We start from the raw sequence: 12,550 nt of genomic DNA, 5'->3' as shown, positions 1-12,550 counted from the left end.
TTTCAAACCAATAATGTAAAACACTATTTTATTGCCTTTACCCATGGTAGATAAAGCCTTTCTATTAACTACATGTTATTGGTGCAAAAACTTCATCAACACTGATGTGGCCGTCCAGCCTGGAGAGAAAGGAGAATAAGGAGTCTTATACATAAGCCTGGTGTCACTTTATTTTTATTATGAGAAAAATCCCACTAAAAAGGAAAACATGTTTTACTTGCTGCAGTTTTTATACAGCTGCAAATGTCCAAAAACATTTGGACGCACTCACAATTTTTTAAATTTTGCCCTTTGTACACCATCTCACTGGATTTTAAGACAAATAATTAGGATGTGATTAAAATGCAGACTTTCAATTTTAATTTAAGAGGTTTTACATACATTCTGTATTAACTATTATGAATTACAGCAGCTTTTTTTACAGGCCCCAATTAGACAGCTGACAAACAGTTTCATGGCAAAGTGACACCTCTTCTTTGATTATTTTTAGCTGGTAAATTATCTGGACATCATTACAAATGTTGAATTTGCATGTGGTAGTTATTAACCTCAATATGAGTGGGAGTCAAACCATTGGTTACACTCAAGAAAAAGAAGACCAGGTTAGAAAACATTTTGGTTTTGTCTTGGACAAATAAAACCAATGTTATCATTTACCAGAATAGTAGGAAGAGATCCGAAGCATACTACATAATTTGTCAAACAAAGCCTTGGCACGGGCATGTACGGCTTCCACAAATGTTTATTGATGACGTGGCTTCTGAAAGGATTAGTAGGATGAATTCTGAAGTGTACAACTATACTTTCTGTTTCTATTAATGGCAAATAGATAAGGTTGCAAGGTAGACTGCAAAACCAGCCCAAGAGAAAAAGAAGTGAGATATGTTCATTGGCCAAACCAGTCACCTGGTGTCAATTCATATTTTCAGTTAGTAAAGACAAAACTGGAGACCTAGGCAGATGTCCACATCTTGGTGATGTCCATGGGTTGAAGACTTCCAGCAGTCATTGACTGCAAACGATAATCATTTTTATTACCGTTGCTAAACATTAGTAAACAGATAAAGCAATACTTTTGCTAAACTATTGACTTAAGGCAGAAAATGTCCATCTTAATCACATCTTGGTTATTTTTTTTAATTTAATTATATTGGTTTTTAATTTTTTGGTTTCAAAATTAAAATTGCCAGTGTGGTGCTTTAAGCGCAACATAATAAAAATGTTATTCAAATGCTTGTGGATTTAACTATACCTTATCCCTCCAATACGGAATACTGAGTGTTGTCTGTCATCTAAGATTACCAAAATAGGAAAATGGTCATAGTACAAAGTTATCTACATGTTGTCCACTCCAAATGGTGCTACTAATTAGAGCTTGAACATGAAGCCATTAATTACTTCTAGAATAATCCCCAGTGCAATAGTATAGTAGGACATTAGGTCTTGCTTGTATTTCCATTAGCCGTGGCACAGTGTTAGTAATATCAAACTATAGCAGCACAGATCAAACCTGTCAGCAGAGAAATGTTCTCGATGTTTGTAATTTGTTTAGGAAAGTTATCTGTTGCTAGAAAGAGAGAAATAAACTACAGCCTTATTCTGTGTAAAAGAGTTTTCTCTGTAGGTTTCATATGCTTCCTTATTTTATTTATTTTATTGTTGTTATTGTTTTCTTGTCACTCTAGCAACCTAGATAATTGGGATAATTAATAAAGAACATTTGCCTAGGTGTAAACAAAAGATCAAGATGCTAAAGGATGGGTGTTGTGTTACTGATGTTATTACTTAGTGGTTTTGACAATTTGCAACCATGTGCATGCAGCATCCACTAAGTTGCCCTTAGAAGTTACAGGCTCATGACTCTAAATGTTTACATACCTTTTCCTGCTGTTTCAGCCATTTAATTTTCATTTGTGCCCCCTTCAGTTGAGACTTGTGAGCTTGCACATATTCTGCTGCTCTCTTGGGCAGGATTAGGTTTACAGAGCACATTACATCTGGAGATGTCTGCTTGATTGTTTGAAAGGGTGAACATGTTTCCTGGCTGTGAGTGTCTTGAGCAACATGAATATACAGTTTTTTGATACTTGGATTTTGTAGTTTTTTACCCTTTTACAGTGTAGGAACTCCGTAGCACCTGCAGTAAATGGTAAGATATAGGGACTACAGGACAATGGTACATAGAGGGGCATTCCAGTTTGGTGTAACTGGACAATGACTGTCAGTCCCACTTCACCTGGCTCATCTGTATGTTGTCAACTCAGTTGTTTAGCTCATTAATTTCATTTTATGTATGCTAACAGTCCACAAGGGAAGGTGCTTTTAATTTTAAATGGCATTATTTGTTGAAAATATATTTCCTGGTTCTTTTGTTTGTTTGTTTGTTTGTTTGTTTGTTTGTTTGTTTGTTTTTATGTTGCCTGTGGATGATGAGTTGATTAGAAGGTAATTAGAAGGGTGAAGACTTTTTATAAAAACACTAAAAAAAAAAAAAACATACAGGATGAAAGCTTAGTATGTGGTGTCATTTGTCCTTCTTTAGTGGCTGGTTAACAAGTGTGCCTAAAATACTTTACAAGACTTTTCTCACACATTGATACTTCCTCTTCTAGTTAAGCTGTGCAAGAGAATAGCCTTGTGAAGGAATCCTTCATTAGTTCAAATGGCCTAGGGTCCTGCATGGCCAGTTTTTGGCTTTGTTCTTTAAAGCTAACAATAATGAACTTAATGTTTTCTACTTAAGGACTAATCTTGAAACGCAAAGTGATTGATCTTTAAAAGTGCATGCTCCTGTTAACGTATCATTGACATTTCTCTGTGTGGTTTCACTTTGTAATCCAGCCTAATATGAAAAACAATTTGTTTGGCCAAATAATTATTTGAGTTTTGTTTTGTTTTTTGGTGAAGTTTGTAATTTGGCAGATGTGAAGGCAAATGAATGTATATCTTTGTATAAACCATTTAGTTCAGAAGACATGCTAGTTATGACACACAAGGAAAAAAAACTTTTATAAATCCTTTTTGTATTAGAACATTAACAGTGGTAATTTTTGTATATATGAAGATTAGGCTTTCTGATTAGCAGAAAGGTAAAACATTCCTACATTTTTTTAAATGTATGTCCATTGAGAATAATTATGTAAACATATTTCCAATGTTTTATGTGCCTTTTATTTTAATTTGTTTAAATAAAAGAAAAGAATCAAACTTGTTTGTGGACCGTCTGATACAGAGGAATTTCAGTGCTCATTCAAGATAAATTTCTGGAGTGATGCAGATCATCTAGATGCGAGACGTTGTAGTGACTAATAATTTTTGTTGCTTTTACTAGATTTAGTTGAGATTTCTGAAAGGTTATCTTTGTCGCCCACAACACAAATAAATAGCAGAAAATGAGTAGATGGAGTCGCTGATCTTTTGCAGTGGAGTGGCTGCTTTGAACTCCCGCTAATCCTAACCCACCAGACAGGTGTCTGCACTCATCATAATTTTGTCAACATGAAACTGTTCTGTAAATCTTGGCATCGTTATTATTCTTCACACAAACCTTTCTGTGATGTGAGGATTGCCAGCCTAACTACAGCTCACACTTTATGTTATCTGCACTCAGACTGGATGTTAGTCCGCGCATGCTACACTGTCACTTTGACAGTCCAGCCGGATGAACCTGTGACACAGCTGCATTCTGAGCATATTTCAGATCAACACTTCCTGTTTCATGTTTAACACATCAGACTCTGCAGCTGTCAATGTCAACATCCAGAGCCTTCAGGAACTCATGGCAAACCTTATTCACCCCAGGGCCTCTGCCACCAAGAAGTTGTTCAATTGCCTCATTGGCCTCACCCCCCTGTGATGGACGAGTCATCCCCCTCTGCTTCCTCTATAGAAGATAAGGAGGTCCTCCAAGTATTCCTTTCAACACCTGACAATATTCTCAGTTAAGGTCAGCAGCGCCCCACTGTACACAGATCAGGCTTTCCTCTCCTGAGTTGCCTGACGGCTTGCCTCATACTCTTTGAGGAATGAGGCTACGCATTATTATAATGGTGATTTTTCTTTTACAAACAACTCATGAGAATTTCAAGCTGTTTTTAACACCGACACTGGTCTCTCAATCTCCCGTTGGGTAGTTGTGAGTTTCTCCATGATGTTATTTACCTTCAGTTCCGTGGTCTTTTCAGTCTTTTGCTCACAGAGCAGATTCTGAGACCTCACGACCGCAGCCAACTGATCCGCGATGTAATCCAGCTTCCGCCCAGAGGTGTTGTTCCAAGTGGATTCTTCCCTGATGTAATTCAATATACGCTCAGAGGTGTTATTCTGAGCCTTGACTGCAGCCGTTAGCTCCTCCAAGCTCTTAACCATGCTGCATTCAGTGAGCCCATTCTGAGAAGCCGCACCTCGTCCCATCATTTCAATCCCAGCGGGCAGCCTTGGGGGGGGGGTTTGAACAGCCGGTTCCGCTTTCTTAATTCTCCGATAAGCCAGGGCCAAGCCAGCTCCGATCAGCAAGAACCCTGTTATCATGGTTCCGAATAGGTAGATATCTTCAGCGTCCTCGATCGACAGTCCCGCCAGGCACACGATCCTCCATGTCTGTCACCCGTCCATCGTGTATCCGGCAGGGAAAGTCCCTCCAGGGCACTCGGGCTCTCCCGAGCCCAAACTTCTCATTGACAAAAGGGTGTCAATAGCATTCAGAGACCAGTTGATCAAATCGTATTCACTATAGCTACTGTACATTATCTCTTACACTTTAAAGTATTATTAGAATAAATTATTATTATTATTATTATCATGATTAATATTATTCTTATTCTTATTATTAGCTGTATAAAGTGATACATTAAGACTGCAGCTTTGACATTTCTGATGTGTACCTGGAGTAGGTGCTGATCCAAACTTTACTGTGTCGTGCTCCTGGCTGCCTCTAGATGGTGCATCTGTGAAGGAACTGCTGGCGATTGAGGAGGGGGGCTTTTCATCGGTGCTCACACACTCCTCCTGGGGCTCTGTCTGGCTCCTGTGGTTCTGTTGGCCACTGTGGGGCCATATCGTGGGGGCAGTGGGGCAGTTCTGTTGGGCACATGCATTTACAGTGCTCTCGGGTTCCTTCTTAACCGTTTCTATCCATTGGCTCTGGGAGGCTGAACCAATTCCAGAGGCCCATTAGGTTTCCTACAGTTCTGACATGGTGTCACGGTGCATTTGCAAAGAACTAGCCCTGATGAGTCCACGTCCAGAGTTGGGACCAGGAAGCAGAGTTGCAGTCTTACACGCCTCTCTGCAGCTTCTCTCCTCCTGCTACCCCCCAAAAACCCATCTCCATAGAGACTGTGTCAGCTCCCAAACAGACAAAAAACAAACTAAAAACCAGCAACAAACAACTTAAACATAAACAATTACAAAGAAAGAACAATACAGTATCCACATCTGAACCAAAGAGTAAAACAGTGAAATGTGGATTATTAAATATTAGGTCTCTCTCCTCCAAGTCTCTGTTAGTACATGACTTAATAATTGATCAACAAATCGATTTACTCTGCCTTACAGAAACCTGGTTGCAGCAGGATGATTATGTTAGTTAGAATGAGTCGGGGGTGTTGATTCATTTAAACTACCAGAAATCTTGAAGCACAAGCCGAGGGGGCGGTGTGGCAGCAAATTTTCACACCAGCCTATTAATTAATGAAAGACCAAGACAGACTTTTAATTCATTTGAAAGCCTGATGCTTAGCCTCGTCCACCCCAGCTGTGAAACTCAGAAATCAGTCTTACTTGTTATCATCTATCGTCCACCTGGGCCTTACACAGAGTTTCTGTCTGATTTCTCAGACTTTTTATCTGATTTAGTTCTGAGCTCAGATAAAATAATTATTGTGGGTGATTTTAACATCCATGTAGATGCTAAAAATGACAGCCTCAACATGGCATTTAATCTGTTATTAGACTCAATTGGCTTCTCTCAAAATGTAAAAGAACCCACCCACCACTTTAATCACACTCTAGATCTTGTTTTAACATATGGAATAGAAACTGAACATTTAACAGTGTTTCCTGAAAACCCTCTCCTGTCTGATCATTTCCTGATAACATTTACATTTACCATAATTGATTACACAGCGGTGGAGAGTAGACTTTATCAAAGTAGATGTCTTTCTGAAAGCGCTGTAACTAAGTTTAAGAATATAATCCACCCACTGTTATCATCTCCAATGCCCTGTACCAACACAGAGCAGAGCAGCTATCTGAACACTACCCCAACAGAGGTCGATTATCTTGTTAATAATTTCACCTCCTCACTACGTACGACTCTGGATACTGTAGCTCCTGTGAAAACTAAGGCCTCAAATCAGAAGTACCTGACTCCGTGGTATAATTCTCAAACACGTACCCTAAAGCAGATGACTCGTAATCTGGAGAGGAAATGGCGTGTCACAAATTTAGAGGATCATCATTTTGCCTGGAGAAATAGTTTGCTGCTTTATAAGAAAGCCCTCCGCAAAGCCAGAACATTTTACTATTCATCACTGATTGAAGAAAATAAGAACAACCCCAGGTTTCTCTTCAGCTCTGTAGCCAGGCTGACAAAAAGTCAGAGCTCTTTTGAGCCAACCATCCCTTTAACGTTAACTAGTACTGACTTCATGAACTTCTTCACAAATAAAATTTTTATCATTAGAGAAAAAATTACCAATAATCATCCCACAGATGTAATATTATCTACAGCTACTCTTAGTACCATTGATGTTAAGTTAGACTCTTTTTCTCTAATTGATCTTTCTGAGTTAACTTCAATAATTACTTCCTCCAAACCATCAACGTGTCTTTTAGACCCCATTCCTACAAAACTGCTCAAAGAAGTCCTGCCATTAATTAATGCTTCGATCTTAAATATGATCAACCTATCTCTAATGATCGGCTATGTACCACAGGCCTTCAAGCTAGCTGTAGTTAAACCTTTACTCAAAAAGCATCTCTAGACCCAGCAGTCTTAGCTAATTATAGGCCAATCTCCAACCTTCCTTTCATATCAAACATCCTTGAAAGAGTAGTTGTCAAACAGCTAACAGATCATCTGCAGAGGAATGGTTTATTTGAAGAGTTTCCGTCAGGTTTCAGAGCTCATCACAGCACAGAAACAGCTTTAGTGAAGGTTACAAATGATCTTCTTATGGCCTCTGACAGTGGACTCATCTCTGTGCTTGTCCTGCTAGACCTCAGTGCAGCGTTCGATACTGTCGACCATAATATCCTATTAGAGCGATTAGAACATGCTGTAGGTATTACAGGTACTGTGCTGCAGTGGTTTGTATCATATTTATCTAATAGACTCCAGTTTGTGCATGTAAATGGAGAGTCCTCTTCACACACTGAGGTTAATTATGGAGTTCCACAGGGTTCAGTGCTAGGACCAATTCTGTTTACATTATACATGCTTCCCTTAGGCAGCATCATTAGAAGACATAGCATACATTTTCATTGCTATGCAGAGGACACCCAACTCCATCTGTTCATGAAGCCAGATAGCACACACACCAATTAGTTAAACTGCAGGAATGTCTTAAAGACATAAAGACCTGGATGGCCGCTAACTTTCTGCTTCTTAATTCAGATCAAACTGAGGTTATTGTACTCGGCCCTGAAAATCTTAGAAATATGGTATCCAACCAGATTCTTACTCTGGATGGCATTACCTTGGCCTCCAGTAACACTGTGAGGAACCTTGGAGTCATTTTTGACCAGGATATGTCTTTCAACGCACATATTAAACAAATATGTAAGACTGCTTTCTTCCATTTGTGCAACATCTCTAAAGTTAGAAATATCCTGTCTCAGAGTGACGCTGAAAAACTAGTTCATGCATTTATTACTTCCAGGCTGGACTACTGTAATTCATTATCATCAGGATGTCCAAAAAACTCACTGAAAAGCCTTCAGTTAATCCAAAATGCTGCAGCAAGAGTCCTGACAGGGACTAGAAAGAGAGAGCATATTTCTCCTGTTTTGGCTTCCCTTCATTGGCTTCCTGTTAAATCCGGAATTAAATTCAAAATCCTGCTCCTCACATACAAGGTCTTAAATAATCAGGCCCCATCTTATCTTAATGACCTTGTAGTACCATATCACCCTATTAGAGCACTTCGCTCTCGCTCTGCAGGCCTACTTGTTGTTCCTAGAGTATTTAAAAGTAGAATGGGAGGCAGAGCCTTCAGTTTTCAGGCCCCTCTTCTGTGGAACCAGCTTCCAGTTTGGATTCAGGAGACAGACACTATCTCTACTTTTAAGATTAGGCTTAAAACTTTCCTTTTTGCTAAAGCATATAGTTAGGGCTGGACCAGGTGACCCTGAATCCTCCCTTAGTTATGCTGCAATAGACATAGGCTCCCGGGGATTCCCATGATGCATTGAGTTTTTCCTTTCCAGTCTCCTTTCTCACTCACTATGTATTAACAGACCTCTCTGCATTAAATCATATCTGTTATTAACCTCTGTCTCTCTTCCACAGCATGTCTTTTATCCTGTCTTCCTTCTCTCACCCCAACCGGTCGCAGCAGATGGCCACGCCCCTCCCTGAGCCTGGTTCTGCTGAAGGTTTCTTCCTGTTAAAAGGGAGTTTTTCCTTCCCACTGTCGCCAAAGTGCTCATAGGGGGTCATATGATTGTTGGGTTTTTCTCTGTATCTATGAAGCGCCTTGAGGCGACTTTTGTTGTGATTTGGCGCTATATAAATAAAATTGAATTGAATTGAATTGAACTGATGGGCTTTCCTTGGAAAGAGAGGCCCCCTGGGAGTCACTGGGTGTACTGCAAGCTTTAGAGCAGGGGTCAGGGGAAGAAGTCCTTTCTAATGAGGCCTGAGTTTTCATGTCCTCTGATGCTCCACTTGATTGTGTATTTGCTTTCTGCTCAAAGTGCCACTCTGTTGATGAGGCCTTATGTTTGATGGATAGGTGTCGCATGATACTGCACTGGAGAGCGATGACATCCTGAATCCAGCTGAAACTGAGTGGGGTTTCTCTCCATAGCAGCCGCTATGTCGGGTCAGAGCAGAAACTGTAGAACTCTCAAGCTCTGCACCCTGAACTTCATCCTCAGGCTCTGCTGCCTCCTCCTCTCCATCGTTCTGCTCCTCTGAGGGGGTTGGGGTGGATGAAGTGTTGGAATTTGGAGTCCCAGGTCGGCTGCTTGGCCTGCTGCTGGTTCTGCGGTCCAATAGTTGTACCTGGGCCACTCGTAGACCAGGACCTGCAGCTCCGGCCCCCGGAGGAAGACCGTCAAGCTGCAGCCGGCCAGCGTTGAGCTGCAGCTCCACGGATGGAGAAGCAGAGCGCTTGGAGGAGGATTTCTCTGGCAGGTCGTTGGTCTGTTCAGACTTCTTTTCTGTACATAGACACACAAAAAAACCCAAACACTGATTTAAAAAGCCATCTCTTGACCCTGCTGTCCTACCTAGTTAGAGGCGAATCGCCAAACTTCCTTTTATCTCAAAAATTCTTGAAAAAATAATTTTTAAAAAGCTAACAGATAATTTTCTGAGGAATGGCTTATTTGAACAGTTTCAGTCAGATTTCAGAGCTCATCACAGCACAGAAACAGCTTTAGTGAAGGTTACACATCATCTTCTCATGGCCTCAGTGCAACGTTCAAAACTTTTGACCGTAATATTTTATTAAAGCAATTAGAGCATCCTATTGATTTCTGCAGTGGTTTGTATCATATTTATCTAAGGTTAATTATGGATGTGCTAGGACCAATTCTGTTTACAATTTAAATGCAGTATCATCAGAAGGCATAGTATACATTTTCACTGCTATGCAGAGGACACCCAACTTTATTTATCTATGAAGCCAGATAACACACACCAATTAGTTAAACTGCAGGAATGTCTTAAAGACATAAAGACCTGGATGGTCTCTAATTTTCTGCTTCTAAATTCAGATCAAACTGAGGTTATTGTACTCGCCCTGAAAATCTTAGAAATATGGTATCTAAGCAGACTCTTACTCTGGATGGCATTACCTTGGCCTCCAGTAACACTGTGAGGAACCTTGGAGTCATTTTTGACCAGGACATGTCCTTCAATGCACATATTAAACAAATATCTAGAACTGATTTCTTCCAATTCCAATCTTTGTGTAATATCTCTGAAATAAGAAATATCCTGTCTCAGAGTGACGCTGAAAAACTACTTCATGCATTTATTACTTCTAGGCTGGACTAGATGTTTTCTAATATTTTGGGACATCATTTTAGAGACAGAACATTACTTTTTACTTACCACATTGTTCATTCTCGCCAATGTCTGAGATGCAGAAGATGATAATTTACACTTTGCACTGTCTTCATGGATTATTGGTTCATTTTACGCAGATTACATAATAAAGTCAGTCTTGTATTCCTTGCAGTCATATCAAACACACAGGCCAGCACCAAGAAATAAAGAAAAGTGCAAGACGCACTGAAAACGCTGACCTGTGTATCTCAATAATAAAAAAAAACTATATACATATGTACAGAAATAACTCCTCAGACTAGCCGCATCATGATGGTCTCTGTGTAAGATGGAGAGATGTTTCCAGCCTTTCCAGACACAGCGCAGACATGAGGAGTTAGAAAGTTTGCTCCAAAGCACGAGGAAACATCCATATGTAACATCCATGTTCCATATGTCCAGGAAAGGCTTCATTGCTGATCACAGCCAGAGACGTTTCCTTGGTGGAGTGGGGCTCCTGCTGCTGCTCTCCTCCTCTGCAGGCTTCCTCTTTGCACCCTGTGTAAACCTCTTCAGAAACTGGCAGAGCACCGACATGATTACTCTGCCGTCAGAGGTGTAGTCCGTAACTCTCCATCGATTTGTCATTTCCCTTTCCTCTGTGCAATACACAGTGGAAATGACTCTGGTGATGGTGTCGCCATCGACATCCAGGGTGCAGACGCAGTTCCTCTGATCTGCCTTCAGGACAGAAAGATCTGCCTTCTCTGGAAGCAGAGGTGTGAGGAACCATGAATGGAGGTGGGACCCTGCAGGCAGCACCATTAAACCAGCTGGTGAGTTGGTAGGAGGAGATGGAGTGGTGTTCTCCAACTGGCTCTCTGGCACATGGGTGAAAGGTGTCGTCAGCAGCAGTTTGTTAAAGAATCCCCTGAAGGCAATATAAGGAAACGCCTTCGTCCCCGTAACCAGGTTGTGGTTTAACGAGAGGACCAGATTTTTCATAGAGTCCACATGGCTGGGGCTCAAAGGACGGTTCCTCAGGTTGGAGATTAACATCTGGCGTACGCTGACAGGACTCACCAGCTCAGCTACGAGAAAACAAAAAGATCATCTGTGTTAATCGTGACATAATCAGACAAATTACGGATTTAAATGTCAAAACATGGCTTTATATCATCATATGCTATTTCTACACACAGACAATGAGAGGCCCGCAGCAGAACTCACTCTTTATGAAAGCCTTAAGATTGGTAGAAGGTGAGAAAAATGGCTTTGCACTGTAAATGACTAAATTTCATGTTTTAAACCAAAGATCACAGCACCAAACTCTGCTTGTTAGCATGTTTAAACAGTAAAAATGTCCTGCTGATAGAATTCATTTGCAAATTCACATTTTAGCTGCATGTAAATTAAAAATGTACAGCTCATAGTAAAGAATAACTTTGTGTGTTCTTGGTGACTGTGAACAACATTTCATGATAAATGAATGTCATCCATAATATTTGTGAATTATGGACACATTGTCAGTAAGGCTGCATAGAGTTTCAGTGATGTTTAATAATGAATTCATGTTCAGCACTTATTCTTATTTTATTTAAGCATCAGTCTGTTGGAAATAAAACAGCTAAAGTCAGGTGAGAAACCTCCAACCTGCTTATTGCATGCACACAGTTTCAATTTCTCACCGAGCACATAACATACATCTGGACACCTGTACAGACACGGCAATACACAATGCACTCACATAAATATGATATACTTAATTCAGCATCAGTAGCTATAACTGATTTTGCACATAATGCGTGCAAGATCAAATTTTGGCCACATCTCCGAGGACTCCCTAACCTCCCTCAAAATTTCCCAGCTTTATAAACGCAACGAGTGCCTCTGTGAACTCTCACAGCTCCATCATGCTTCTATACAGATTCGTAATTTATTAACTTTATCGTCTAATTCAGGGCCAGTTGCTAAAACATGTAAACTCAAACCCTCCACATACAAAAACAGGACTCCAGGATGACCGCACTGACGTCAGACGTCAGCCTCCCGCAGGTTCTAATGAGTGACGTCGTTTCCATGGCGCGTGCATTAAATTGAGTGTTTTTAAGCATTTTTCAAACAAAAATTGCCCAAAATTGATGTTTCTAAAGTTTGACATATTTCACCTGAAATGTTCACACTCATGAAATCTTCCTCACTTTAAAGCAGGGGTCGGCAACCTTTCTGATGATGAGTGCCATTCAGAGGTCAGTGTGCCATATGATTGCATTAGCAATAAATTTAATAACGCTCTATATTAACAGTTACACACTATATAGAACCACTTTC

At 40.3% G+C, this 12,550-nt stretch overlaps 1 protein-coding gene and 1 pseudogene across 1 annotated transcript; both read right to left on the bottom strand.

Moving 5' to 3' along the window:
* Positions 1-3,730: 3,730 nt before the first annotated feature.
* On the bottom strand, positions 3,731-4,746 carry LOC146618263 (uncharacterized; annotated as a pseudogene).
* Positions 4,747-10,699: 5,953 nt separating this feature from the next.
* On the bottom strand, positions 10,700-12,134 carry LOC146618262 (uncharacterized). The gene is made up of 3 exons (XM_085371479.1): positions 12,124-12,134; positions 11,908-11,933; positions 10,700-11,310 (listed from the first exon to the last, which is right to left on the bottom strand). The coding sequence occupies exons 1-3, from the start codon at positions 12,132-12,134 to the stop codon at positions 10,700-10,702; spliced, it is 648 nt and encodes a 215-aa protein (XP_085227605.1).
* Positions 12,135-12,550: the final 416 nt, after the last annotated feature.

The sequence above is a fragment of the Diplotaxodon limnothrissa genome, linkage group LG14 (assembly GCF_057381915.1).
Source record: "Diplotaxodon limnothrissa isolate DT_005_m linkage group LG14, D_limnothrissa_male_GT1.1, whole genome shotgun sequence".
NCBI lineage: Eukaryota > Metazoa > Chordata > Actinopteri > Cichliformes > Cichlidae > Diplotaxodon > Diplotaxodon limnothrissa.
This window is presented reverse-complemented; position numbering and strand designations above follow the sequence as displayed.